This window comes from Arachis hypogaea, chromosome 6, assembly GCF_003086295.3.
Source record: "Arachis hypogaea cultivar Tifrunner chromosome 6, arahy.Tifrunner.gnm2.J5K5, whole genome shotgun sequence".
Lineage (NCBI taxonomy): Eukaryota > Viridiplantae > Streptophyta > Magnoliopsida > Fabales > Fabaceae > Arachis > Arachis hypogaea.
This window is the reverse complement of record NC_092041.1, coordinates 6,718,706-6,746,517: the sequence shown is the minus strand read 5'-3', so window position 1 is coordinate 6,746,517 and position 27,812 is coordinate 6,718,706. Positions and strand designations below refer to the sequence as shown.

Here is a 27,812-nt window from a genome sequence, read left to right as displayed (position 1 = left end):
AAATTGGAAGCAAACCATCGATGTAGTCAACATCCTAAAATTATAATTAGTTATTAATTATTATTTAAAAATTAGATTCTAATAATGACCAAAGAAGAGAAAAATAAACTGATTTTTAATAGAAAGTGAAAAATGTGAATTATCAGTCATTTTCTTAACTTTATAAGAAGGTGAAAAATGTGGATTATCAGATATTTAAACTTCAACGATGAAGAGAAAGGTCTTATCAATTAGGTTAAGAAAAAGTGTAAGTGTATTTCATAGATCTCCTTTCTGCAGGGTATTACATAATATATTAATAATAAATAATATAAAAATTACCATTAAAAATATCTTCACTAATATTTTTTAGAAATAAATATTGGTTAGAACTTACCAATAGAAGTGGATCAAGTATCTCTACACAGCTCTTTTCCAGAACTTGTTTTACCTCATTGTCAAAGACTACAAAACATGCAAAATAAAATAAAATAGGATTGGTGAACAAAAACCAAAGAACGATTAGATGTGAATAAACAAATAAATTTAAAATATAAATAATATAAATTTAAAATAAAATAGAAAAATATTAATAGGAAACTCACGTCTTCATCATCGAGCCAAACCATTTCAATTGAGTATGGTAATGGAGAATTTTCATAATTTGGTAGTGTCCATAACTGTATCACTCGTATACGTACACACAAATTGTCGATGGTAGGATTGATGTTTGCAATTTTGTGAATACCAATCATTGGAATAAGTAGAGAGATTTTGAATATATGTAAAGAAAGGGATTGACGTACTTTAAATTGTGGTGCTTTACATCTCTCATAACTTATATTTTTATAGTTGGCTCATAACTAAAATTTTTTAAATTTGATTGACTTAAATTTAAGTTTAAATTAAAGTAAATCAAATTTAAAATTTAAAAAATAACAATAAAACAACCCAAACAAATAAAATAATTTAAAATTAAAAAAATAACAACCCAAGTAAAACAACCCAAACTTAAAATTTGAAAATAACAACCTAAGTAAATAATAATTTATAATTTATAAATATAAATCTAAAAATTTCTAGTGATGACACGCCAACAAATGAACTCTCAGACTGAGCGCCACATCAGCAAATAAGCTCCCCATTTGTATTACTATAAAGATAAAGATAAATATTATTATGTTATAGTATATATATCTTTTTTATAATATTTTAAAAGAATATCTTTTTTAAAATTATATAAAAAATATCATTTAATAACTAAAATTTTACTAATTATTAATTATTTTAGTAAATCTAAATCATATCTTTCTTGTATTACCTAATAGAAATAATAGTAATTTTAATTGTAAAATAAATAATATTTTATATATTTAATAATTAATAAAAATCATAAATATTACTCAAATTTTCATGAGTCAATTTTAATGGAAATAAACAATTGATTTTTTCATGGGTCAGAATTTGTTTATTTAGTTTTAATAAACATACCTATAAAACTAATAAGATTTACATGAATATATAATGTTTTAGCAAAATATATGTAATGTTAAATTCTCTGCACAATTTCTATTATAAATTTTCGTACGATTGAATGTTATATTTGTGTTTTTTTTATCATTTATAAATATCAATTTTAGAGTCAAAATATTTTATTTAATTTATTTTTGTTCCCTTTTTACTTCGTATATTTATTCCAAAATTTTTTATTAATATTATAATAAAATATTTATATAGAAAGAGAAAAATGTATTATTAGTTGCACTAAAATTTTTAATTAATATTTTTCTTTGAACCAATCATGCATAATTATAGTTATTTATTTTTAAAATAGCTAATCAAATTAATTTAGCATTAATTAAAATATTTTTTTTCTATTATAAATTATATCAATCCTATTATATACTACTATCGTATAAATTCATAATTATTTTATTCAATTATATATGTAAGTAGTTAATATTAAGAAACATTAATATGAAAAGAAATTATCATTTAAAAATAAGCTATCATATATTGTTATTTATTCCCATCATGCATAATTATAATTATTTATTTTTAAGATCGATCATCAAATTAATTAAGTATTAATTAAAATGTTCTTTTCTTATTTTAAAGTATATCATTTCTCTTATACTGTTATTCTATGAACGCATAATTATTTTAATTAAGTACATAAAATTAATATTAAGAAATATTAACATGAAAAAAACTATCATTTAAAAAAAATTGTCGGATATTATTAATATTATAAATCAATCATGCATAGTTATAATTTTTATTCTTAAAATATATAATCAAGTGTATTTAGTATTAATTATTATTTTTTATTTTAAAGTATAACAATCCTATTATATTACTATAGTAGTATAATATAGAATTATTTTAATCAATTAAGTAAAATTAATGTTAAGAAATATTAATATGAAAAAAACTTATTAATTAAAAGAAAACTGTCATATATTAATTAGATTATACACCAATCATACATAATTAAAATTATTTTTTCTTAAATTATATAATAAAATTAATTTAGCATTAATTAAATTTTTTTCTATTTTAAAGTAAATCAATCCTATCGTTATTATTATATAAACTAATATTAGAGATATAAACTGAATTTTTGATTGTTTACAAATATATATATATATATATATACACATATTTTTTTTTATAATAACTAAGACATTTGTTTAGTACATACTATGTCTTTTATTTAATTAAAGTATTTTGTTAATTTTTGTATTATAAACCTTTGTTTACTTTTTGGATTGATAACAAAAAATATACGAGATTAATTTAAAATTAATATATTCTTAAATATTTTTTTCATTCAACATATATAAGACATAAATAAAAAATAATTATTTTTTATACATGCAGTGATATATACACATACACTAGTTATATTTAAAAGATGTAAGAATTTAAATGTGTTTCGAGAATTAAAGAATAAATTGTTTTTTATATTATTTTATAATAAATTAAATTATATACATATTTAAATATAATATAAATGCTATTTTATTTTTATTTAATATAAAATATTATACCTGGTATCATTTTTATTATTATAAGATTATAAAATTTAAAAAAATACTTATATAACATTTGTGTATATTTGATGTATATTTTAAAAATTTATTTTTATACAAATTATAACTATATATTAAATATTAAATTACAAGATTTTTTTTTTCTTTTCTTTTTACTTAAGCCTTATACTTGCTTTCGTTACTGATACAAAATTATAGGTATAAATAACAAATATTCTCTTAAGCCATAAATATATGTAAGTCTGAAGTTTATTATTGGACGAGTTTACTTTATATTAATTTCCTACATAATTAAGCAAACTAATCAGACATATAATTAAATTTTGAGAAATTCTCCACGTACAAGTATTTTTTTATACAAGTCATTATATTAACGCAATTGAACCGTTATTGCACGTTCTTCTTCCTCTTCATCTTCTTCTTTTTTTTCTTTCGTTTCTTGCCTTCTCTTTCTCCTTCTTCAACCGTTACCGCACAATTTCACTGCACCTTATTCTTCTTCTTACTGCACGTTCTTCTTCTTCTTCCTCTTCCTCTTCTTCTTCTTTTTCTTTTTTCTTTTTCATTTTTTGGCTTCTCTTTCTCATTCTTCATTTACGTGCTTTTCTCTCTGTTTTCTTTTCTCGATTTTCATTATTTTTTGACATCAAGTTCTGAAATCGTTTTTGAAGAAGAAGAAACAGCAGAAGATGAGGAGGAGAAAAAGAAAGAGTTTTGAATTATGCATAAGGTGTACTTCAACGAATTTTGGGTGTATTTCTTAAATCCTTTGGGTGTAGGTTTGTAATCCTTTGGGTGTATTTCTGTAATCCTTTGGATGAATTCCTGTAACCGTCTGGGTGTATTTTTGTAATATTTTGGGTGTATTTCTGTAATCGTTTGGGTGTATTTCTGAAATTCCATTATCTTAAAAACGATTTCAAAGCTTGATTTCAGAAATTATGAAAATCGAAAAAAAAAAAACAAAGCAATAATACCAATGATAAACGCAAGTAAAATAACTAATGAAAAGGCGAAGAGAATAACAAAGAAATACATGGAAGAAGAGGAAGAAGAAGAGGAAGAAGAGGAAGAGGAAGAGGAAGAGGAAGAAGAAGAAGAAGGAAGAAGAAGAGTCGTTTATAATACGCAGTGAGTGTAGCGTTTTAGAAACTGAATAACACATTAAAAGGCCCGTATGTGTAGCAACTTGTAAGACTTGTAAGTCAAAAAGACTTGTATGTATAGGAGACCTCTTAAATGTTTAGTCCAATAATAAGTTTTAGTTATCATCAATTAATTTCTTGTTAGTTCTTTAAATTCAATAATTTTTATACAAAATTATAACTATATATTAAATATTAAATTAATTAAATATATAATTATTTTACGAGCTAAAAGTAAAAAATAAAATAAATTATTAATGAGTAATATCTTAAATGGCATCATCTCTTCGTACTTAATTAAGAGGGTACGAGTTCGAGTCTCCTATTTTTTGTAAATAAAAGTAAAAAATAAATTCGCTAAAATATAAAAGGAGGATAAGACCATGACAATAGGAAGGGTCACGTGATTTAAAAAAAAAAAAAAGTGGCGGTGGCTTCTCTGGCTCGAAGTGAAGGAGTGTCGTAGGAAGGTCTAAGGTGCGGTGCCAACAACAATTGCCCTGAGCAACAATCCGAGGTTGAGGAGGTTTCAGTTTCACTGTGAGGAGGCGCTGTTGGTTTTTTAACTTGTCTCTCAAAATAAAATAAAAACCAATAAAATAATAATAATAATAATAATAATAATAAAGAATAAACGACCCCCTTCCGAATTACTCACACAATTGGAGAAAGAGAGTGAGGAGGGGACATAACATTCATAAGCATAGCATTCCCCCATTTTTCCGAATAATCCCTAGCTTGGTATTTTACGGTACCATAAAGTCTACAATTTTGATGTTCACCTCTGTCAGGTACATACTTCTCTATGATATTTTTTTCTTTATTTTTTTATTACCGTTATCATTCCCAATTTTGAAAGCAAATCTTGATCTCCATTCAAAACCCTAGCTCAGTTCTTGAATGTCTGTTGGATCCTTTCTTTTTCTCATTCGATTGGGTACTGCTGGATTACTTGCTATCTGCAGGGGGGGATACCAGAGAAGAAGCTTCAATTGTGAAGAGATTTGATTGATTCATGGTTGGTGATTGGCTATTCACCTGAATTCGTTCAGGGAAGGAAAGAATTCCCCCTTCTATGATGCCGATTAAACCAGGTCAAGTAGAATTTTCTTTGGAAATCATTATAATCTCTTTTGGGGGTTTAAGGTCTTAGGAAGGTTTTACGTTTTCCTCATGCAAATTCTGTGGGCTGAAACAAGAATCTTGTTGAGGCTGGTCTCTGTTCTTTCTTGGTATAGTCTTTGATTTGTATCACTCGTACATTTGTATCTGTAATACTGTAAAGTTTACTTCTTGATACTGGGTTTGTAAGTATTGTTGCGTTTTGTGTCTGATTTGAATTTCAATGGCTAACCCAACACAACCTAATGTTGGGTATACCACTTCAAACCCGGATAGACAGAGTCCTACCCCTGACAAGAGTCCCATACCACCCCCTCCACCTTTTGCATCACCACCTAGATTTCCTCCCCCCATATTGCAATTGCAGCAAGATCAAGCTTCTTCCCCTTCGGTTAAACCCCCAAATTCGTCGTCCCCAGCCAATGGAGTTAAATCTGGCAGCCTTGTTCCTCACATGAGCACCCCGCCGGGGCCTCCTGTTTTTACATCGCCTGTCCGGCCGGCAGCTGTTCCTTTTCGCACATCACCTGCCTCGCCTCAGCCACTTGCTTTCTCTTCAGGATCATCTTTGCCGACTTCATCACCACCGCGATTTTCAAATGGATCGGTTGAGTTGCAACACCAAGTTTCTGATAGCATAGAGGACCATCTTCCCGCCGGGGAGTCATCCTTTGTTCTTTTCTCAGCTCATAAGGTACATTATCATTTATTTGGTTTTACAGCCTAGCCTTGCATTTTTTAATTTAATATTATTATTTGGTAATCAGATTATGTTATAACCTCCTTTCCATTTGATAAGTAGGTATTGAAACAGAAGAAACAAGCTAATGTGCCCAGTCTGGGTTTTGGGGCATTGGTTTCTCCTGGGAGGGAGGTCTCAACAGGCCCTCAAGTTATTCAGCGTGATCCCCATCGATGTCAAAGCTGTGGAGCTTATGCAAATATATATTGCAACATATTGCTTGGATCAGGTCAGTGGCAGTGTGTTATATGTAGGAAATTGAATGGAAGTGATGGCGAGTACATTGGGCATAGTAAGGAAGATCTTCACAGATTTCCAGAACTATCTTCCCCGATGGTTGACTATGTTCAAACTGGGAACAAGGGACCTGGTTTTGTTCCAGTTTCAGATTCCAGAATGTCTGCCCCGGTTGTTCTTGTTATAGATGAATGCTTAGATGAACCCCACTTACAGCATCTACAAAGCTCCTTGCATGCTTTTGTTGATTCTCTCCCTCCAACAACAAGATTAGGAATTGTACTATATGGGCGTACTGTGTCAATATATGATTTTTCAGAAGAGTCAATTGCATCTGCTGACGTGCTTCCCGGGGACCAGTCACCAACCCAAGAATCTTTGAAAGGATTGATTTATGGTACTGGCATATACTTGTCAGCAATGCATGCCTCACTACCTGTAGCACATTCCATATTTTCATCATTGAGGCCCTACAAGTTAAACATACCAGAAGCTTCTAGAGATCGGTGCCTTGGAACTGCTGTTGAGGTTGCTCTTGCTATAATTCAGGGCCCATCTGCTGATCTGTCACGAGGGGTAGTTAAAAGATCAGGGGGCAATAGTAGAATTGTTGTCTGTGCCGGTGGACCAAATACTTACGGACCTGGATCAGTTCCTCATTCTTTTAATCACCCTAATTATCCATATATGGAAAAGACAGCAATAAAATGGATGGAGAATCTTGGTCGAGAGGCTCATCGACACAATACTGTTATTGATATTCTATGTGCTGGAACGTGTCCCGTAAGAGTTCCCATCTTACAACCTCTTGCTAAAGCATCAGGTGGTGTTTTGGTGCTCCATGATGATTTTGGGGAAGCCTTGGGTGTTAATTTGCAAAGGGCGTCTGCCAGGTCAGCAGGTTCTCATGGTTTGTTAGAATTGCGCACATCAGATGATATTCTCATAACTCAAGTTGTTGGCCCTGGGGAAGAATCACATGTAGACACCCATGAAACCTTTAAAAATGATACAGCCATTTATATTCAGATGCTAAGTGTTGAAGAAACGCAGAGCTTCTCTCTCTCAATGGAAACTAGGGGAGATATCAAAAGTGATTATGTATTTTTCCAGTTTGCTATTCAGTATTCAAATGTGTTTCAAGCTGATATATCCAGGGTTATCACTGTTAGACTGCCCACTGTAGATAGTATTTCAGGGTATCTTGAGAGTGTTCAAGATGAAGTTGCTGCAGTCCTAATTGCAAAAAGAAGTTTGTTACGAGCTAAAAGCCATTCAGACGCAATTGATATGCGGGCAACAATAGATGAAAGAATCAAGGATATTGCTCTAAAGTTTGGTCCTCAAGTACCCAAATCTAAACTTCACTGCTTCCCAAAGGAGCTTTCCCTTTTACCAGAGATCCTTTTCCATCTCAGGAGAGGACCACTATTGGGAAGCATTATTGGTCATGAAGATGAAAGGTCTGTGCTGAGGAACTTGTTTCTGAATGCATCCTTTGATCTGTCACTCCGAATGGTTGCTCCTCGTTGTCTAATGCACAGGGAGGGAGGAACGTTCGAGGAGTTACCAGCTTATGATCTTGCAATGCAGTCTGATGCTGCTGTTGTACTTGACCATGGCACTGATGTCTTCATTTGGTTGGTATGTCTCTTATTATTCATTTTAGCATGGAGTTTTCTTAGTGAGAGATTTGCATTTTTTTAGGGCATTGTTATGGTGCTAATTGAAACCAATTATTATTACTAACGCACTGTTGTGCCAATGATCAGAAATTATGTTTTAAATTAGCCTCGTGCCATATATATAATATGATTAGTAATACATGAAGCGGGTAATATGCACCATAGTGGACTTGAAAGATCAGTACATTTTAGAATTTAAAAACAATATTTGTGTCTGGTCATGGTTGTTCATGTTGTTTCAATAGCACCAGGGTATGTACATGTATACTTTCTTCCTTTTAACCTGTTTTCATCTTCCGTTCTTCTTTCCTATGTCCTTTTTATGAGTGGGAATGCCATCCAGCTCCTGCCTTTTCTGCTGCCAGGCCACGGCTGCCATTATTAGATGCTGCTGTAGCTAGTGGCATGCTTTTCCCTGTTTCGAAAACTTTCCATTTTCTTGTTCTTTTTTGTTCTTTCTTGGGTTGTTTTCATTTATTCATTTATTTAATACTGATGAGTGTATTGTAGGGTGCTGAACTTGCAGCTGATGAAGGAAGAAGTGCTGCTGCTTTAGCAGCTTGCCGGACATTGGCTGAAGAGCTGACAGAATTCCGTTTCCCAGCGCCTCGTATACTTGCATTTAAGGTTAACATTCTCTACTAATCCCGACTACAAAGTGTATTTTTCTTTGCTTATCTCCATTTCCCATCTTCTGCTTAGAAGGTTAATTATAACAGACAATTTATATCTGAAACAGGAGGGTAGCTCGCAGGCTCGATATTTCGTTTCTCGCCTCATACCAGCACACAAGGATCCTCCTTATGAGCAGGTTAGCATCACTATCGCTTCTTCGTTGCAAAACTAAGGTTTTGCTTATTATTAGATTATATGGTGGCATACATTGCATGTTGAATGATGCATGTTTTCGCAGGAGGCAAGATTCCCGCAACTTAAGTCATTGACATCAGAACAGCGAACGAAGCTGAAAAGCAGTTTTGTTCACTTTGATGATCCTAGTTTCTGCGAATGGATGCGAAGCTTGAAAGTTGTGCCACCTGAGCCAAGCTGATGTAGGGCCATTTTTGTGGTTTCATTTTGCTGCAGCTTCCAATCAGCACGGTACTCGTTGCTGATTCTTTATTTAGTTGTTTGAGGCGAAGTTTGTTTAGATGATGATGTTTCTCATGTCCCAAAATCTTTCGCTTCAGTGCCATGTTCAACTTCATTTTGTTCATGTCCGAGAAACATCTATGCAATTGCAAGTTGCAATTGGAGAGAAAAATAGTGGGGCTTTTTCGTTTTGGTTGGAGAGAATGATTGTGGTGCACAGAATTTTTCACAATTTACATGAACAATAAAGGATTTCACTTAATTTATATCGATAACAATTAGACTGCCTGTGCTATCCTTAATCTCTTGGTCTATGGTTTTTTACCACAAACTTTTTAAGCTGGATTGATTTAATTTTAAAAAGAATTGTTATATGGCAGTTAACAAAAAGAGAAATGTTCGAAAAAAACAAAAGGAAAAAGAAGAAATGTACTAAGTATTGAACTTGACATTTTTAGATTATGGTGTGCATGTACGAAGCTACTAAAGTTTAATGGACTCTAACGGAGTTGAAAGATCATATTTAACCTTTTAACATTTGTTTAATGCTTACTAACATGATTACTACTACATTAAAACTACACATTTTCAAAGTCAAGGAAACTTAACTGAAGTATTTAAGTTTTTATACATTTTAAATCCTTTAAATTATAAAAATACTTTATCAAACCTTCATGGGTATAGATTATTTAAAACTCTTAACATTTATATTCTTGAATATATATGTTGTGATAAAGTGACATTTTTTCCCCACGCAACCCCCTCAATGGCCTCATTAACCTCATTAAGCATTGGTAGTTAGTGGTGGAAAGAGATCACTTCTATTACTACCATTTATTTATGTCTCACCAATAAAAATTAGATGTGTTTATTTATTTATTTTATTAATTTGGTAAAGATACAAAGCTCGAACAAGGGCAAGAATTTTGCGGGCCACTTCGGTTGACTTTTTGGACAAGAAGCAGCGATTACAGATCAGATCAGATCAAACGCTTCGTTGCAATAATTCAATTAATGATAATTAATTACCTTTAATTAAATTAGTACACTAGTAAATAGTAATCAAGTTGCAGGAGTAGTTGACCAGAATCACAATACAGTAATGTAGTAGTAGCCATAGAAACTGTAAACAGAATTGGGAATAACACTTCACTGTAAAAAAAAAAGGAAATAATAATTCCTGAGAGAAAGGCGCGATTTATCTGAAAGAAGAAAACCTAGTAGCCGCTGAAAGCGAAAACCCTAAAGAGACTCACGCCACAAAATCGCTCTCGCGCGCTTTGTCCCCCTCCGGCGGCATCTCGGCAATAGGTAAGAAACACGCTTATGCCGTTTCGATTCATTCCAATTCAGCTACAATCGTCATTTCGTGTTTTTTCGTGTTACAGGTTCTCGTCGTTCAGGATGGCGGGGAGTGAAGCGAAAAACTCTGGCTCAAAGCAATCTGGTAATTCTGGCTAGAAACTGTTAAAACGCTTTGTCGTTTGTCATTTTTTTCGGATTTTAGCTTCCGTTCTTATGGCCAAATCCTCGCAGGTGCGAAGAAGAAGGAGGTGAAGAAAGAGACTGGATTAGGACTCACGAATCGCAAGGCTGATAACTTCGGAGAGTGGTATTCCGAGGTATTTTACCCCTCATCTTGTAAACTTAGTTTCACGTGTTCTATTGCGTTGGAGTTTGAGTTAGGTGGAATTTGCTGTGCCAGATCTGTTCTTATTGCACTGTGTTCTCATCTCAGTTGTTTGAATTAATTTGCATAGGTGGTTGTTAATTCCGAAATGATTGAGTACTATGACATTTCTGGCTGCTACATTCTGAGGCCTTGGGCAATGGCAATATGGGAGATCATGCAAGTGAGTTTCTTAATTCGTCGTTGTTTTAGGTGAACGGATTGGTGTACATTATGCATGTTCTGGCGTCAATTTGTCAGTGTTGTTGGATGCCAGTAGTGGTGTTTTTCAAACAACTGGTGTTAGTCTAACATAGATCATGTTTATTTGTGTATGATTTGCACAACTAGCTGTATTATGGTTCTTTTATAATTTCATCAACTATATCAGGGATTCTTCGATCCTGAAATAAAGAAGATGAAAATCAAGAATTGCTACTTCCCTTTGTTTGTGTCTCCCGGAGTTTTGGAAAAGGAGAAGGAGCACGTTGAGGGATTTGCACCAGAGGTGAGAATTTTCTAATTTGTTGGTTAGGCTATTTAATGTATACTCTTCAGATTTGTTTGAATTATTTGTTTTTTCCCCCCTCTGAACTGGGGACATTATAGAAGATTATTGCAAGCTGAAATCCATTGTTAGATGGCTAGATGATCTGATTTACTGGCACAATATTAAGTAGCAACCTCCGTGTATTGTATAGCTGATGAGAGTTTGATGTGCTGAAATGAGGAATTATTTATGACTTGCGGCAGAAGGAACTATAAACCTTCTCTGCCTTCTGGAAGGACTTTTTCTAATGTGCTACCCTTTGCCAGGTTGCTTGGGTGACAAAGTCTGGAAAAACCGACTTAGAAATTCCGATTGCCATTCGTCCAACTAGTGAAACTGTCATGTATCCATACTACTCCAAGTGGATTAGGGGACACCGTGACTTGCCTCTGAAACTTAATCAGTGGTGTAATGTTGTTAGATGGGAGTTCAGCAACCCCACACCATTCATCAGGTAGCTAGAAGCTTTATATTTTAGCTTGTCCTCCTTTCTCCATATTATAATATGATGTTCAAAGTATGATACTAGCCAACCAAGCTAGGCCTCAAATTTTCAAATATCCAGCCTTCTGATGTTGATGTACTGTAAAATTTTGTATGGTTTTTTAATGAATCGAAGTTCCTCTAATGATGACTCGCTGACTCTGGTGAATTGGTTGTTAATACAAGCAATAGTGATTTCTTTAAATGAAGTTATTTTTCAGTAATTTAGCTTGGGCCCTTGTTGCTATCACATTCAAAACTCCATTTATTGTTCTTTTACATAAATGCATATTTTGATTGCAGGAGTCGAGAGTTCCTTTGGCAGGAAGGACATACTGCTTTTGCAACCAAGGAAGAGGCAGATGTTGAGGTAATGCTTCAAATAACAAAAGAACATACATTGGCTATGTAGTACCATTCCACATCTGGTGCAATATCATATGCTGACATTGATAAGTCCCTACTTTTTTGACTTCAGCAAATGCGATTCCAGTTTCAGTAGCATCTTTTGAAAACTACTTCCAAAGTTCTCTAAAGTATTACTATTTCAGGTTCTTGAGATATTAGAATTATATAGGCGCATATATGAAGAGTTTTTAGCCGTTCCTGTCATTAAGGGTAAGAAAAGTGAGATGGAGAAGTTTGCTGGTGGACTTTACACTACCAGTGTTGAGGTATATGTCTGAGACACATGCATGTATGCTGATATTTTTCTGAATGGAAAAAGTTTGTATATAAATTGTAATGCTCCCTTTGATAGGCATTTATTCCAAACACTGGACGTGGAGTACAAGGTGCTACTTCTCATTGTCTTGGCCAAAATTTCGCTAAGATGTTCGAGATAAACTTTGAAAATGAAAAGGGAGAAAAAGCAATGGTCTGGCAAAACTCATGGGCCTATAGTACTCGAACTGTAAGCTTTGATATCTTGAATGTACGGTCATCTGAGGGTTCCTTCACATCAAATTGCATCTAAGATTTTGACTGTTTTGAACAGATTGGGGTGATGGTGATGGTTCACGGTGATGACAAGGGATTAGTGCTTCCTCCTAAAGTGGCCTCAGTCCAAGTTATTGTGATTCCGGTGCCTTACAAAGATGCTGATACTCAAGGAATCATTGATGCCTGTACTGCAACTGTAAATACATTGTGTGAAGCAGGTATTCGTGCTGAGTCAGATTTTAGAGATAACTATTCTCCTGGATGGAAGTATTCACACTGGGAAATGAAAGGTGTTCCTCTTAGAATTGAAATTGGGCCAAAGGATTTAGCAAAGAAGCAGGTTTCCAATTCTTTAGTACTTCTGCACCAATTCTCATGTTATGTTTGCTTCAATCTCAGTTTTGCGATGAAAACCAAATAAATCTATTCCAATTTCGCACAGGCTAGAGCTGCTCGACGTGATAATGGAGCAAAAATAGACATTGCAAATGACAATTTGGTTGATGAAGTTAAGAAGTTACTTGACACTGTTCAACAGAACCTTTTTGATGTTGCAAAACAAAAACGAGATGAATGCATTGAGGTTGTACATACTTGGGATGAATTTGTACAAGCTTTGAACCAAAGAAAAATGATATTAGCTCCTTGGTGTGACGAGGAGGTATGAAGTTCTTTTTGTTTTTGTCCAAATTCTATGTTCTAAATGTCTTGATGATCACCTTTCCAGCTTTAGATTTGAGGCATTTCTTTTTTAATCTGTCTATACTACCTGTGCCATGTACTTTCAGGTGTATCATGATTAACTAAGATGCATATTGTCACAAAAAAGAAAAAAATGAATGAAAAAATATATCGAAACTGCCCCTACAGGACGGTAACGATATATGTTTCTGTTTCAAAACTTCCAATCTGTTGGTACTTGTAGGTTTTCTTTGTTGTCAGATTTACAAATATTAAAGCATTTAATCGTTCCAATCCTAGATCACTTCCATTACATTGTCTTACAATGCACTTGATTAGCTATTAATAATGAACACACTATAATACTTGCTCTCTATAATCTCTTGATGATACTGTTGACACCCTATTTTGCAATACATATTTTTTCTCTCAAGGGACATCATTTTGCCATCTTATGTTCAATATTCAAAATGTCTGACTGTTCATGCTGGATGGTTTGGTGTTTTTCTGGTGTCAATTATCAACTATTGGCTTATATTACTTCAGGCGGTGGAAGCTGATGTTAAAGCAAGGACAAAGGGTGAGATGGGAGCAGCTAAGACACTTTGTAGTCCTTTTGATCAGCCAGAACTCCCAGAAGGTATAAGCCTTGTCGTTCAAATCTGTGTTAGAAATAATCTTAAAATTGTTTTCTGCAACTGCCCTCTAAAATCTATCTTAAGCTTTTAGCCAATTCGTATTGATATTTTTTCACAATTTTTTTATTTTGCATAGTAACACCTTATGTTGCCTTTACATAGGTACCAAGTGCTTTGCCTCAGAAAAACCTGCTAAGAAATGGTCATATTGGGGCAGAAGTTACTAGATGACTAGTTTGTGATACTTTTTTTTTATATGGATGGGTGTTAATGGTGCCCTGTCTGGATTTGTTGAGCACACACCAGTTTTAGTTTTTCCAATTGGTTATTTTCTTTTTCAGCTGTCGGTTGTTCGATGATTTTGTACTACATATTACTTAAAAAACTGCAGTTAATTGAACATGGCATCATTTTCTTGACTCACTGATATACAGTATCTATTAATTGTTAATAACTAGCCTAACACAAATTGATGAACTCCACGTTCTTGAGTTTGAGCCTTTTTTACTAGCCACAAACATGTTTAGCTGTTCTTCGTGGATTTTGTTCGATTTGTTAAACTTAATTTTCTTTCCTTTTCTCTCTCCTTATCATCACGAATGTAATATTTTTTTTATTGGAGATGACGAATGTAATGTTTGATAAGCGAAAATCAGATTGGGAGCTCTCCTCAAAATGGCAACTTATGGATTGAGCTTTCACGTTAGTCAAGTTCATTAATGATTGTATTCGACTTCACAGCAATTAGTTACTCCAACATCAACGACAATCGAAACTCGTAAGCATGAAGGATAATTTCTTTTTTCCTTTTTGGATAATTTCAATTTTTAGGAAGGTAAGTAATACAAACCATCAAAATAGCTCTTTACTTTTACCCTATTAATAAGTTAAAATTGCTGCTTCTTTTTTTTTTTAAATAAAGTAATTTAAGTTTATACTGCTTTACAAATAAAATTCTAAAAATAACTTAATAGAACTGCTTGCATAATTTTTTTTTCTAAAATGTTAAATTATATATTTCTTAATGTGCCTTTTAGAAAAGCATAAACAAAACCCAAATGAAGACAGGAGGAGAAAGCAAGTATTAAAAATCCCCTTGTCAAAATTGAATGCGTTACGAAGTGCACTATACATGCCAACAAAAGAAGAAGCAACCCCTCGTAAGCCAATCAAATTGAGATGCATATTGAATAGCACTTAGCGGTGGCTTCTTTTTCTTTTTGTTCTCTAGGTGGGCAATGGCTTCCATATATTATTATATAAGACCATAACGTTAACACCTGCACAACAATTCAATATGTCAAATATTTTATGGAAAAAGTTGATAGGTCTCTATATGTCTGTACTCGACATACTGATATTTCCTCAATATTTATGTCAATTATCAGTGTACCTAATTAAATTACGATATTTTTTTTCTTTTCCTTTGTCCGATCATTGCGATATGGTCCTTCAAAACTAGCTCTTACCTCTTGTGCCATGTGACATCTTGAACAGAGGAACACAAATAATATGACTATATAAAGTGAAAAGGACAAATGTATCTTAATCTAAGCACTCTCGCGTTGTTGTCTTTTCCCTTGTTGGTAATTGTTTGGAAACCTAATTGATTCTTCTCCTTCGATTTATTCAACAATAATAATAAGATTTATAAAAGCTCTAATTATATTAAATTTAAACCTTTTCTATCCAGCTGTGTAAATTTTTTGTGTGCAACTCCAATAATATGTTGGTCAATTGAGGATGACACAGCAACAACTCTTTTTGGTTAACATGTAAGCATCTTAATTGATGTAAAGTTGAGGAAATAGGACTTAATAGAATTATAATACTTAACAATTTTGTCATTAGATAGAGGGCCTAGAAAGAGAATTAAGAAAGACAAAAAGATGGTAAAAAATTTTACTTAATAGAGTTGATGATTTAGTGAACCTTAATAATTGGATCAAGATCTTCTAAGGTGAGAAAGTTGATAAAGAGAACAGTTAATCACTCTTAAATTAAGATAGTGCGGCACATATTTCATGAAAATTACAAAATTAATGTTGATTAACTTCTCACTTTACTACTTTATCAACTTTCTCACTTTAGAACATCTAAATTCTTAATGATTAATATTAAGGATAATTGACTTTATCATCTAATCTCAGGATATGAATGTTGCAAATCCATTTAATGTGTGTTGGGACAGTGTCGGGGGTGACTTGATTCTATCATTAATTAGAGTGACAAAACATGAATTGCCCACCTGAATTTGAATGATAACTACTCTACTAACTATGCCAATTACCAAACCAGAAAGCACTAATCAAATGATGCAACATAAGCATGTTGGATGTATTTTTCCGTGCATAATGAAAGTATAAACAACTGCTAACTTTTGTTGGGGAGAGAAGTGCTTTATGGAAGGATAGCATAGGATACAACAAACATAATTAATGTCGTTGTGCTTATAGGATTAAAAGGTTTTTGAGAACTAACATAACCTCCAAAATCCTCATTCTTTGAATCATAAAACTCGTAAATGGGATTTAACTTCTATCATCTTTCTCTCCCTTCCTAAACTATATTCATAAAAACACTCTAAGATTTTGCCAATACATAAGAGAATGAAACTAATTTTGCAAAATCATTTCTCATTAATATATATGTTTTTATATAACCTTTTAAGAAAATCTAATAAGAATCAAACCCTTTTATTTTATACCTACGAATGTATTAAAATCAAACTTTATATAACTAAGTTAAAAAATGGCCTCTCTTGAATGCACTTGACTAATTTATTTTGTAAAAGAAGTAAATTATCATAATATTTGATGCATCATGATCAATGACACTTTGGTGTTGACAAGTTGGTTTACCTTTTCATTTATGATACATACATATGTGTTTGTCAAATTCATTCATCGTCATGTTATATGTGAAATTCCTTAATATATATATATACTGCTTTGGTTTGTGAAATACTCATAGTTTATAGGTTTTAGTTACCGTTTGGTTTTGGGGCATAGGATACCTGACTTTGGGAACCTTAGCTTTTTCACATGATTGAGGTTTAGATTTATGACCAAACTTTGTGTCTCTCCCTTAAGAAAATGATATTAAGTATTTCACTGCAAAAGTGATTTGATTTTTGTGTTACTTGTTTCCCAGTGCGAAGCTCAAAGCTGTAACAAATAAAAAACGAGCTAAGACCGCTATCATGGACGGTTCACATTGAAATTGTTTATTTATTTATTAATTTTAGGATTGAAAACGACGAAACTCATTTTCATTTCTTTTACTGGTTGCTCAATAAACGACATAGTTCATTCCGGTCCAATCAACCTCCATGCTCGAATTTTATATTAAACATGAATAAAATTTTGTACCTAAAATTGATAGTTAAAAATTATTAGATAATATTGACATAAAATTTTATATTATAAAAAATATTATAAGATGTCTAAACAACTCTCTTCTTTTTTATTTTTATAAATTTAAAATAATTTATTTGACTAAAATATTTTTTAATAACTATTATAATGTAATTATAATACTTATTTGGTTAATCTAAGAAAGTTAAGAGAAAAATTCAAAACAGTCCCTGATAATTATCTCAAAAGATAAGGAAGTCCAGATAAAAAAATTCAACTTGACCCTTGAGATTTACTTTTATAGAATTGATTAGTCCTATGCCAAAAAAAGTCAATGTTATTTTTTTTATATAGAGACTAATCAATCCTTAAAAAAAAGATCAGAAGCCAGATTGAATTTTTTTTTTTGAAAATCTCGTTGTCCTTTCGAGATAATTATTAGGATCGGATGGATATTCACTCTTTAGTTAAAAAAAATACACTAAAATCAAAGAAAGATGAAGAAGAGGAACACTTAGCCATAACTCCGAAGGACACAAACACAAACCTGTTTTGCTTTTTATGGTTAAAAATTTGTCTGTCCCAATCCTCCTTTAATTTATTTTTATCCCTCTTAAATTTGACCATCATCCATTCTTCTTCTTCTTCTTCAAAATTACTGTCCCCCACACCACATGGCTCTAACATATATTAATCAAATCTAGACAAATAACAATAAAGAGAAAAGAAAGTAGTCATAGGTTTTAGCAGCTTTTGAAGTGTTTAATTACTATGTTGACTAAGAAAAAGAGGGAGCAAATGATTAGCAGAATGAAGTGATTTAAAGGATCTGACGGAGCTTACAAGTTAGTCTCTTAGAGAGAAGAGATAAACAGTAAAACAAAACAACAACACTGTTGTGAATTGTGATGCATGCAAAGGTCAATTATTGTTGTGTGAAAACAACTTATTACTTTGTCTGTGTCCCAAGCCAAGAAACAGAAGATTCATTCATCACCGGTTACACTTGCAATTCAAGGGAGAGAGTAGTGTTCACTGTACTTGAGTTGAGTGCTAGTTTTTTGCATAGTTTGAAGAAGAGAAGACAGAAGAAGGAGGGTCCTACTGCTTATTGTTTTGGCGGGCAGTAACAGTTTCTGTCAATGATTTATACTTGTGTGGTTCTTATTATCACTGCTTACTCTCTCTTCCTCTTTCTCTCTCTCTCTTTCTCAATGACCCACCCAATCAATTTCACACCTTGCTAATTCAATAAACCAACCCTTCCTCTCATCTTCCTCTCTCTCTCTCTCTCTCTCTCTCTCTGGGTCTCTTTCATCAATAGTAGCAGCATTTTGGAATTTGGAGGTGCCCTTCAAAAGGGAAAGGTGGATCTCAGTCATATGAGGAGAACTTCTACAGTGAGTACTTGCTTTATACTCTTTTAATTCACTCTCATGCTTTGTAGTTACTAGTGGATGATGGCCTAATTGAGATCTAGAAGCCACAGATCAAGAATTAAACTGCAGATGGATCACCTATTCTTTATGTTCAGTGCATTTTTTAGTTGATTGTTATCCCTCGTTTTCAAAAAAGTTGCACTTTGTTACTGACTGCTAAACTGGGTGGTGTTCTTTCTGTGAAAAATTTGAGATTTTTTATGCACTGTGATGAAATGTAGTTGATCTGAGTAGTTCTACAGCTTCTCAATTTGAAATTCTTGAGTTAATCTATTACCCCTGTCTAGATCCTGCTTGAACTTCACAGTGTTTAATAATCATTGCCCTGTTAGCTAGTGTTGTTTGAAGAAGCATGTGAAATATTGATGTAGTCATCATGGCTTGATAAGACTCCAAAATGGGGAAGGTTCTCACTTTTAGGTGCAGCTTCATAGTAGTTACTGATGGCTAAACATTTTCTCTTGCAGCTTGTGGGTGTGCTTCTGGTACTTACATTAATCAGCTGTGGCCCATGGAGAGTGTGGAGCAGCTCACTTTGCAAGCAGACAAATTTGGAGGTTAGACCTCACAGCGTTAGTATTACAGAATTTGGCGCAGTTGGAGACGGGGTCACTCTCAACACAAAAGCATTTCAGAATGCAATATTTTACCTTAATTCATTTGCAGACAAAGGCGGAGCGAAGCTCTTTGTCCCGGCTGGCCGTTGGTTGACCGGTAGTTTTGATCTCATCAGCCATCTAACTCTCTGGTTGGACAAAGATGCTGTAATTCTTGGATCCACAGTAAGACATTGTTTCTTAATTTGGTTAGATGCTGGAGTAGGATAATCCAAAATCTATTGTCTTAATCAGTAGTTGGTAGAGTGATAGGTGATTTCTAAGATATCTTAATGGCATGCCCTGCTACTTATTACAGAACCCTGATGATTGGCCAGTTGTTGATCCTCTACCGTCATATGGGCGAGGAAGGGAGTTGCCGGGTGGAAGGCACAAGAGCCTCATTTATGGACAAGATTTGACTGATGTTGTTATAACAGGTTGATAATATTCATCAAATGATTGTCTTCTATGTACATGTTAGCTAGTTTATTGATTCTGTAAGTGTTCCAATGAAGGTAACAATGGAACAATTGATGGTCAAGGGAGTATTTGGTGGAGCCTGTTTAGGAACAAAACCTTGGATTATACGCGTCCCCATTTGGTAGAATTGATGAACTCGGCGGGGGTTCTCATCTCGAATTTAACCTTCTTAGATTCTCCATTTTGGAATATACATCCTGTATATTGCAGGTTTGTCTTCTATGGAAGGACTGAGTTTATGTTATTTATTCCTTATTTTCTTCTGCACTTCAAGTACTTCTTCTTCCATTACCATTCAAAAGCTGTGCAATAGTGGGGCTTTGATGCTTAGGGGGGAGATTTGAGACTCTTTTTCTGGATGAACAGCCAAGTTACAGTTAAGAAAGTCAAGATCCTTGCTCCTCTTGATTCTCCAAACACGGATGGGATTGATCCAGGTGAATTAAGATTCTCACATATTCTAATAATATCCATCCTGTTAGAGAATCAAAAATGCTATGTACACACGAAAAATCAGTCACTGAATCAGCCACCATGTATTTTGTATTTTAACATGTATTATATACGATTGACTGATTTGGTAACCGATTTTTCTTTGTACACATAGCATAGTTGTGATAGAGTTTATGTCCTTGTAATTAAGATTCTCACATACAACTCTAAAATGTGGACAGATTCTTCCGACAATGTATGCATTGAAGACTGTTATATAAGCACGGGTGATGATCTGATTGCCATCAAAAGTGGCTGGGACGAGTATGGCATAGCGTTCGGCCGTCCCAGCACAAACATTATCATCAACAGGCTCACCGGGAGGACGGCGACGAGTGCAGGGATTGCCATTGGAAGTGAGATGTCTGGTGGTGTATCAGAAGTCCATGCCCAAGACATTCGCTTCTTCGATTCGTACAGCGCCATCAGAATAAAGACTTCTCCAGGGAGAGGTGGTTATGTTAGAAATGTCTTTGTTTCTAACATGACTTTAGAAAATGTTGACATTGCTATCAGGTTCACTGGTACATATGGGGATCATCCTGATGATAAATTTGATCCAAATGCATTACCTTTGATAGAAAAGATTACAATCAAGGATGTGATTGGCCAAAACATCAAGCGCGCCGGCCTTCTAGAAGGCATAGAAGGAGACAACTTTGTAAACATCTGTCTATCAAACATCATCCTTAATGTGAGCTCAAGCTATTCATGGAACTGCTCTAATGTCCAAGGATATTCCGATTTCGTTTCGCCGGAAGCTTGCAAGCCTCTCAAGGAGAGAATATTCCCAGAGCATTGTTCAGACTGTTACAATTTATCCAATCACCTGCAAAGTTCAAATAATCAAACAAGAGGTGCTTGGTTACTATCTTGGTAAATTGTGGAGTTTATAGCATTATATGCTACTTGCTACCCAAAAAAAAAAAGGTCACTTTATAGCTGAAATTTGATTGGTGCATTTTTTCAGCAGGACAAATTTCAGGTGACATACAATGTTGAGTTGGGAGTTGCTGATCTTGTGGTTGTGCATCTGCGGAAAGATACTGAGAGAGATGATTGTTTCTTGTAACTTGTGTGCAGTAAACAATAATTTGAGTGATTTATCATAAAATAGGAAGTTGAATTGAATGATTTCATGTCTTTTCTTTTTTCTAGATACATATGGCTTTTTTTTTTTTTGGGGGGGGGGGGGGGAGAGAGAGAGAGAAAGATAAGAAATTTTGTGTTGCCATTTATTTTTTGAAGGAAAAGAATGTGTTTGGTTGTTGATAGATAAGAGAATGAGATGCTGTTAGTTAGTTTGTAACCACTCTAAATTCCTTTTCTGTTGCAACTTTATTTGATGTTGGAGAATTTGCACAAGTCCTAGGTAGTTATTTCCCTTTTACTGCATCCTTAGATTTGAATAAGGAATCCAATAAACAAGCTTCCTAGAAAAGTGGAATCTAATCAATTTCATACCTCTTCTTTACAATGAAAAAAAAAATTAAAGCACATTAGTCATCATCAGCACCACATAACTTACTATTTGTCAGTTTCTTTTCAGTTTTTTATTTTTATTTTTTGGGTTGAAGGATATTTAAGGCTTAATGATCTCTGCTTATGAACTCTTTTATCAATTAAAAAAAAAAGAAGATAAAATCAAATAGTAACACACTAATACTACATAATATGTATTTTATATCATAAAATAAATGTGTGCAAAGGAGATATATATAAAAAGTAGTACAAATATCATTTTTTTTAATAAAATATATAACTTTTTTTTACAAATATATATATATATATAATAAAAATGTTTGGTGAACCATATATTTAGAAGTAAATTGACTGGAACAATACTAGGCAGGTTTAAATCATAAAGAAACTCAAGTGTCACAAAAGATGAACATCCCAAGTACACTTGGAACTCGTGAATCAATATAATTATAGGGATGAATGAACAATGAAGGAATCAAGAAATATAGTAGTATCAATTAAGGTTAGAATCCCAATTTTCAAGATACTTTAGCTATGTAGTATGTACTATCTATCTAGGAGAGAATTCAGTTGCATCTTTGTTGATGATTGCACGCACAACCACCCTTAAAATATATGTTTCAAGTTCATATTGCAATTAACACGGGAGTGATTGCTATAGTATCTAAAAGTGTTTACTTAACATATCAAAAAGGTTAAAATTAATATTTAATTTTAAAAATATAAAAATAAATAATTATTAAATATTCAAAATTTATTATAAAAAATAAGTTAGGTACAAGAGGCACCATAGAATTTTCTTTTAACATGGGTTGCTGAAAAACATTGTACCAACAATTTTTACAGAGGAGACACTTCGCGCCATGCAGCGCCAACAAACAGCGTAGTCCATTGGGCTTAGTTTTGGGCCTCAGAAACCCCCCATGAGTTTCAGCTTTAATTAAACTTGGAATTTGGGCCTCTGACCAGAAACAATAAACCTCGAATTTAGGCCGAAAACATAGATTCCCCAGACCACTATAGTTTTTGTGCTTTCTTTTGGTTAGGCCCTGTTGGAATAAAAAACAAAAATTAGGTAGCATATCCCCAAAAGAATAAATGTTAGAGAAAATTCTATTCTCCTTTATTAAAATGACATTTTCTTTCATTGTATTTATAAAATATATATTCTTCTTTCTTATAATTTTTAAAATTTGTTTTTAATTCATTTTAAATTTTTTGTGTTAACTAATATTAATTTTATCTATTTTTCAAAAAAAAATAAATTATTTTTTATAAAAATATCTTTTAACAAAAATTTTATTTTTTTGTTATTAAATTTTGCTTACCAAAATACTCTTTAATAAATTACTTTTTTTATTGATTAAATTATATTTTTATCAAAATATTTTTTAAAAAATTTAATAATTAAATTATTTTTTTAAAATATCCTTTAATAATTTTTTAATTATTAAATTTTGATTTTACCAAAATTTTTGTTAATAATTATAGTTATATTTTATTATTAATTTTTCGATAACATATATATTATTTTAATTTTAAATAAAAAATTTTGATAAAATTATTTTTTGATATCAATATATATTAATTATTATTCATATTAATAGTGGTAAGCTTTTTTTATTTTTGGTAAACCGTTGATGTTTTTTCTAGGAAAAAATGTTATTCGTAAATTGAAATTAGTCACTAAAATCAATCACATCATATATATATATATATATATATATATATATATATATATATATATATATAATTTATTTTTAATATATATTTATATTTTAACATATATTTTATATATATTTTATACTGATAGTTAATTTTGGTTTACACGTAACTATCATAGTTGTAAAATGGTGTACCAATAGAGAAAGGCAGTATCAAATGCATGCCAGCATTTAGATTAACGGAGTAAAACAAAGGTCAGATTCAAGATCCAATATATCGAATTTCTGCATGGAAAAACATTTGTAAATAATATAAATATATCTTTTTAGACAAACTGGTAGATGTTACTACCAAGAATTCCTCGATAATGGATATCCTTTCGGGATCTTCAAATTTTGCATATCTCATCATTGAATGAATGAACGTTGAATTTAAAAAATCGGGGAATCAATATTTGTCCGAAGAAATTGCATGCTCTCATCTCGTTAAGCTTATTCACGCTTGAAATAATAATAAGTCTAAGATAAATTAACCATGACATCGACTAAAACATCATCCTCAAGACTTGAACTCTTTGTCAAAATATTAGTTGATGAATCCTTGCCAAATAAAGAGAGAGTCCAAAATCAATATTTTCTCTTTTTAGAAAAATCTGGCTTCTTGATTCTTCATTAGCCAGCTAGATATTGGTTATTATTGAGTTAATTAGGCACTGAGAGTGAGCAGTAACAAACTCTTTAATCTGTTTGCATAATAGAAAGAGTGCCTAATAATCTTCTCTTTAATTTCTGTACATATATACCTTGGTTTTAAGTTAACTAGGCAATATAATTATGATGAGAAATTTAAAGAAAATAAAATTGCAGGATAGTCGTGACACTGACACGTGTCGTGTTGAATGGAAGAAGCTAGTTGGTAGAGTAGGTAGTACATGACTGAGGAAGTTGCGGTGACCCATTCGGTGACACAGAAATAGCACTTCCACCATTGCTACTGCTTCCAATGATTGATGAGAGTGCCGCAGCCACGGCCGCAGTGAAGTTTGGATCCGAAGCAATGGCTGCACTCACTGTCTCCACCATAGACGGGGAATTATTAGAAGGCTGTGGTTGTTGTCGATGAACCAAAGGAGGCATCAACTTCTGGTGGTTAGAGATTAAGAACGGGTGCCCTGCTATAAGCTGATGTGGAGGAGTAACTGCATGCAATGGGAGAGGGAAGGTAACACCGGGAGGAGGGACCACACGGTGGAGTTGGAGTGCGTTGTGGTGGTTGTGTGTGAGGTCGAGAGTGATGGTGGGAAATGGCGCGGAAGCTGATAGCGTCGCCATTGATGTGTAGGGCATTGATGAAGAGAAGTATCCTCCTGCTGCTGAAGTTGCTAGGGTTTCTTTGGACGATGATGAGGTTGATCCTGATAGTAGCATGGCTGCTGCGGCTGAAGTCGTGTTGGCCATGGCGGTGGCTGCCGGCGGAAGAGGGTGGTTGTGGTTACCTTCATAGGTTGTTATTAGGACTGTACTGTCCTCTGCGCATCTTTGAACCTGCTTCCGAACTGGGCATCCAGCAGCCATGGTGCACCGATAGTAGGCTCGAGGACTGGGGTTACCCTTAGCCATTTTTTGTCCGTATTTCCTCCACTGGCATCCATCGCTAATCTGCGTTTGTTCGTGTTAGAGATATAACTATTTATATACTTCTGATTTAAAAGTTTAGAGTTGGATAATATAATTACCAGAGGAGCTTCTGATCTTGCGCGAACTGAAACCCTGGCTTTCCTGAAAGGAAGGTCAGAAGAAGGAAGCTTGGGTTCTTCTAAGTTGGGAGTCTTGCATGATCCCCAACTCTGAGAAGAAGATCGCTCAAGGACGTCTTCTTCTGTAGCAGATGCTGCTACTTGTTTTCCCAAATGAAGCTTAGTCAAACCATCTTCATCACCTTCGTTATCATCATCATTCTCATCATGCTTCTTTGACATTACCTCCTCTGCATTATTACCATTATTGTTTGATGCTGATACCTCTCTTTCTCTCTTTTCATCACCGGATACCGAAGCATCGTTATTCTTCATCTCTACTTTCGCCCTTCCATCTCCCTCCACAGCTTTTTCTCCACTTATCATCCCATTGCTCTTAACACCAGTATTCTGTTCCAACAATCACAACTATGTGTTATTACTTGGAATTACTTAGCACTTCCCACGTATAATAAAGGTGAGTGTAAGGTTTGATTTATTGAAATTCGCTTTGTTTGTTGAACACATTACGTGTTATATAAACGATGAAGAACTTCATATATAGAAGAAAGAGATAATTGAGATCTCTTTTTGATATGTGAGGACCAAGTCAATGTTGACCCCAGAATGAGGCGCGTACTTGTTATTGTGAATGATGATTGATTGTCTCTTATGAAAATAGATTGCCCCTCGCCCTCTCTTTTTCTTGTCTTATCCTTTGAAATTTATCAACAAAAACTTAGCTTAAAATTATTAGTCCATGATGTATACCTTTTTTTTAGTTCAAATATCGCATTTTAAATAATTAAAGAGATAAGAGTGATGAGACCAAATAATTATGATGAATTAATTTGAATGCAATATATATCACTTAGTTCAGCTCGCTGGTTATTAGTTATATATTCGTAAGCGGTTAGCACGCATGTGAAAACTGAAATCACGGTTTTATATATACGTCTGTAGAAATAAAGAATACATATTTTATTTATATATATACTGTATAAGAAATGTATAGTGGATGGGTTTATATATAGTAGGGAGTGGTGTTTTATTTATTGGTTATGTGATGATAAAAAATGAATACACCTAACTTGCAGGTACTGGATATTAATATATAGAGAATTGAAGGAGTGTAGAAAGAGTTTGAAAAATGGGCGTGAATGAAGAGGATCCGCACGCTTTCTAATTTAAGTGAGGCACGTTACCTTGTTCCTTCACTGACTAAGAGAGAGAGAGAGAGAAGAGAAATGAGTAAAAATTGGCACAAGCAAACAAATAATGCTTCCGTCATATAGGAGAAGAAGGAGGAAGAAATTAATTAAAATTAATACTGATCTTGACGAAATTAAATGTTGAAAATATTGAAAACCTGATGATGATGAGTAAGCTTTTGTTTCTGCAAAGCCATGAAGAGCTGTGCCTGAAGTTGGCTATAGCTTTTGGCGATCTGATCCACCATACTTCTCAGCTTTCGATTCTCTTCTTGCAGTCTCCGTAATTCACCTTCCACCATTTTCCTCTGAAAAATATATAATTATTGTATAATCACGGAAGTCGTGAATTACGTGCGCTTATTATATACAAACCTCGGATTCAGTATTATCGGCATTAGGTGATCCCTTTGAAGTTGAAATTCCAGTAGTTTCACACGTTAAGTTCAGCCCAGTCTGCATATATAGCATGATTAATTAGCTAACAAATAAGGATGATACAAAAATTAAAGTGATAGAACGTTAGTTAGTTACGTTTACAGGGTGATGAGGGAAGGATGAAGCATGATGATGAGTAGTATGATCTTGATCGGCAGCAGTTGATGATGATGATGAGAAGAAATCCACTTCTTTGACGTCCCTAGAGGGTAAGAAAGTCAATTCACGGGGGTGTGGGTTATCCATTTCTTATACGAATAGAAATTAAAGAAAGAGAGAGAAAAAGAGGAGGACGACGACGAAGAAGAAGAAGAAATAAGAAAGTGGTGGGTTCAACTGGGGAAGTGGTTTTAAATGGGGGTAGCTCGCGCGTACACACACGCACTCCTTCCACCTTGAGCTACGGCCTATGGGCCCCACCTCCGCTTACCCAATAATATTATAATATATTAATATCAGTATAACATTATTTTCGATGAATAATTAATTATTAAATTATTAGACTAAAAATATTGAACTACGGATTAAAATGATTGATTAACATAAATTAAAATAACTAAACCTTAAATATTTTTCTAAGATGATAGTAGTAAAAAACAAGTAAGTAATTTTAGTGAATGAAAAGTAACGATTTTAAAGAGGAAGAAGTGGCAAGTGAGCAGCCGTTTTGGGCAGAAGTGACGTCAACCTTAGGCCACCAAGGCTGCAACGAATTTATCCTGTTTTATGTTCACACTTGACAGTACTCTTGTTACCAAGTTGTAATGTAAAAATGGAAAGATGATTTGAATAAGGAAGGAAGGAGATTGTGCATTGTATGGGGATGGGAGAAGGGGGAAGTGCACGTGCACGTGGAGGGGAGTCCCCTGAGGTCAACGGAGTTGACGGCACGGC

General features: G+C 33.5%; 4 protein-coding genes across 12 annotated transcripts; 3 read left to right on the top strand and 1 right to left on the bottom strand.

Annotated features, from left to right (window-relative positions):
- The first annotated feature begins 4,572 nt into the window (after window positions 1-4,572).
- LOC112695661 (protein transport protein SEC23 A) lies at window positions 4,573-9,336 on the top strand. The gene is made up of 6 exons (XM_025748097.2): window positions 4,573-4,971; window positions 5,146-5,996; window positions 6,105-7,925; window positions 8,477-8,593; window positions 8,706-8,777; window positions 8,880-9,336. The coding sequence occupies exons 2-6, from the start codon at window positions 5,526-5,528 to the stop codon at window positions 9,015-9,017; spliced, it is 2,619 nt and encodes an 872-aa protein (XP_025603882.1). The 5' UTR covers window positions 4,573-4,971; window positions 5,146-5,525; the 3' UTR covers window positions 9,018-9,336.
- Window positions 9,337-9,922: 586 nt separating this feature from the next.
- LOC112695660 (proline--tRNA ligase, cytoplasmic) lies at window positions 9,923-14,454 on the top strand. The gene is made up of 13 exons (XM_025748096.3): window positions 9,923-10,369; window positions 10,447-10,505; window positions 10,595-10,680; window positions 10,819-10,911; window positions 11,119-11,235; window positions 11,544-11,731; window positions 12,064-12,130; window positions 12,312-12,434; window positions 12,521-12,673; window positions 12,758-13,042; window positions 13,145-13,363; window positions 13,930-14,023; window positions 14,184-14,454. Exons 2-13 carry the CDS (start codon window positions 10,463-10,465, stop codon window positions 14,246-14,248), a joined length of 1,533 nt encoding a protein of 510 aa, XP_025603881.1. The 5' UTR covers window positions 9,923-10,369; window positions 10,447-10,462; the 3' UTR covers window positions 14,249-14,454.
- Window positions 14,455-17,893: 3,439 nt separating this feature from the next.
- LOC112695659 (probable polygalacturonase) lies at window positions 17,894-21,527 on the top strand. Of its 8 annotated transcripts, none has more exons than XM_072197925.1 (8): window positions 18,388-18,777; window positions 19,284-19,373; window positions 19,483-19,598; window positions 19,732-19,852; window positions 19,931-20,105; window positions 20,262-20,332; window positions 20,570-21,244; window positions 21,361-21,527. In XM_072197925.1, exons 2-8 carry the CDS (start codon window positions 19,328-19,330, stop codon window positions 21,387-21,389), a joined length of 1,233 nt encoding a protein of 410 aa, XP_072054026.1. In that variant the 5' UTR covers window positions 18,388-18,777; window positions 19,284-19,327; the 3' UTR covers window positions 21,390-21,527. The 8 variants fall into 8 exon arrangements, with proteins under 8 accessions (XP_025603877.1, XP_025603878.1, XP_025603876.1 ...); XM_072197924.1 differs by having other exon boundaries at window positions 21,358-21,527; XM_025748095.3 differs by having other exon boundaries at window positions 20,570-21,263; window positions 21,358-21,527.
- A 2,726-nt stretch (window positions 21,528-24,253) lies between these two features.
- LOC112695658 (probable WRKY transcription factor 47) lies at window positions 24,254-27,500 on the bottom strand. Of its 2 annotated transcripts, none has more exons than XM_025748087.3 (5): window positions 27,015-27,500; window positions 26,856-26,936; window positions 26,639-26,788; window positions 25,270-25,680; window positions 24,254-25,192 (listed from the first exon to the last, which is right to left on the bottom strand). In XM_025748087.3, exons 1-5 carry the CDS (start codon window positions 27,162-27,164, stop codon window positions 24,443-24,445), a joined length of 1,542 nt encoding a protein of 513 aa, XP_025603872.1. In that variant the 5' UTR covers window positions 27,165-27,500; the 3' UTR covers window positions 24,254-24,442. The 2 variants fall into 2 exon arrangements, with proteins under 2 accessions (XP_025603872.1, XP_025603874.1); XM_025748089.3 differs by having other exon boundaries at window positions 27,021-27,245.
- Between the last annotated feature and the right edge of the window lie 312 nt (window positions 27,501-27,812).